Source organism: Oncorhynchus keta, chromosome 10 (genome assembly GCF_023373465.1).
Source record: "Oncorhynchus keta strain PuntledgeMale-10-30-2019 chromosome 10, Oket_V2, whole genome shotgun sequence".
Lineage (NCBI taxonomy): Eukaryota > Metazoa > Chordata > Actinopteri > Salmoniformes > Salmonidae > Oncorhynchus > Oncorhynchus keta.
The window spans coordinates 18250572-18250935 of record NC_068430.1 but is presented as its reverse complement, the minus strand read 5'-3'; the positions used below and the strand labels follow the sequence as shown (position 1 = coordinate 18250935).

The window sequence follows — 364 nt, the reverse complement described above, 5'->3', positions numbered from 1 at the left end:
GAAGACTAGGCACTGTACACTATACTCCTCGCAGCCCATACTGCCTCAATGCTTTGCACTGTCCCATTCACAGGGGAAGGGGAACAGATTGGGATGGCATCTCTGCAGCAGAAAGACCATTAAGGTCCCAGATCTCTCTGGAGAATATAGAATGCAACCATTGGCAAGGTCAAGTACAGCATGACAGGGTAAGGGAATAAAATTGAAAGTATCATTTTCAAATATATTGCGGTCAAATACATTGTCTGCATATCTCATTTACGCCTTGGTTGATAATCAACTGTGCTTACCAATGCTGTTGTGTTCACAACATGCCACTATCCTACCAACTATGTACCGTGTTCTAACCTCCAGAATGACGATA

General features: G+C 43.4%; 1 protein-coding gene across 1 annotated transcript in view; it reads left to right on the top strand.

Annotated features, from left to right (window-relative positions):
• The first annotated feature begins 347 nt into the window (after positions 1 to 347).
• LOC118388329 (bactericidal permeability-increasing protein-like) overlaps positions 348 to 364 on the top strand; it is a 9557-nt gene continuing 9540 nt past the window's right edge. The window contains exon 1 of the mRNA XM_052526607.1: positions 348 to 364. This exon is cut by the window's right edge and continues 122 nt beyond it. Within this exon, the coding sequence (XP_052382567.1) occupies positions 356 to 364 (9 nt within the window). The 5' untranslated portion in view covers positions 348 to 355.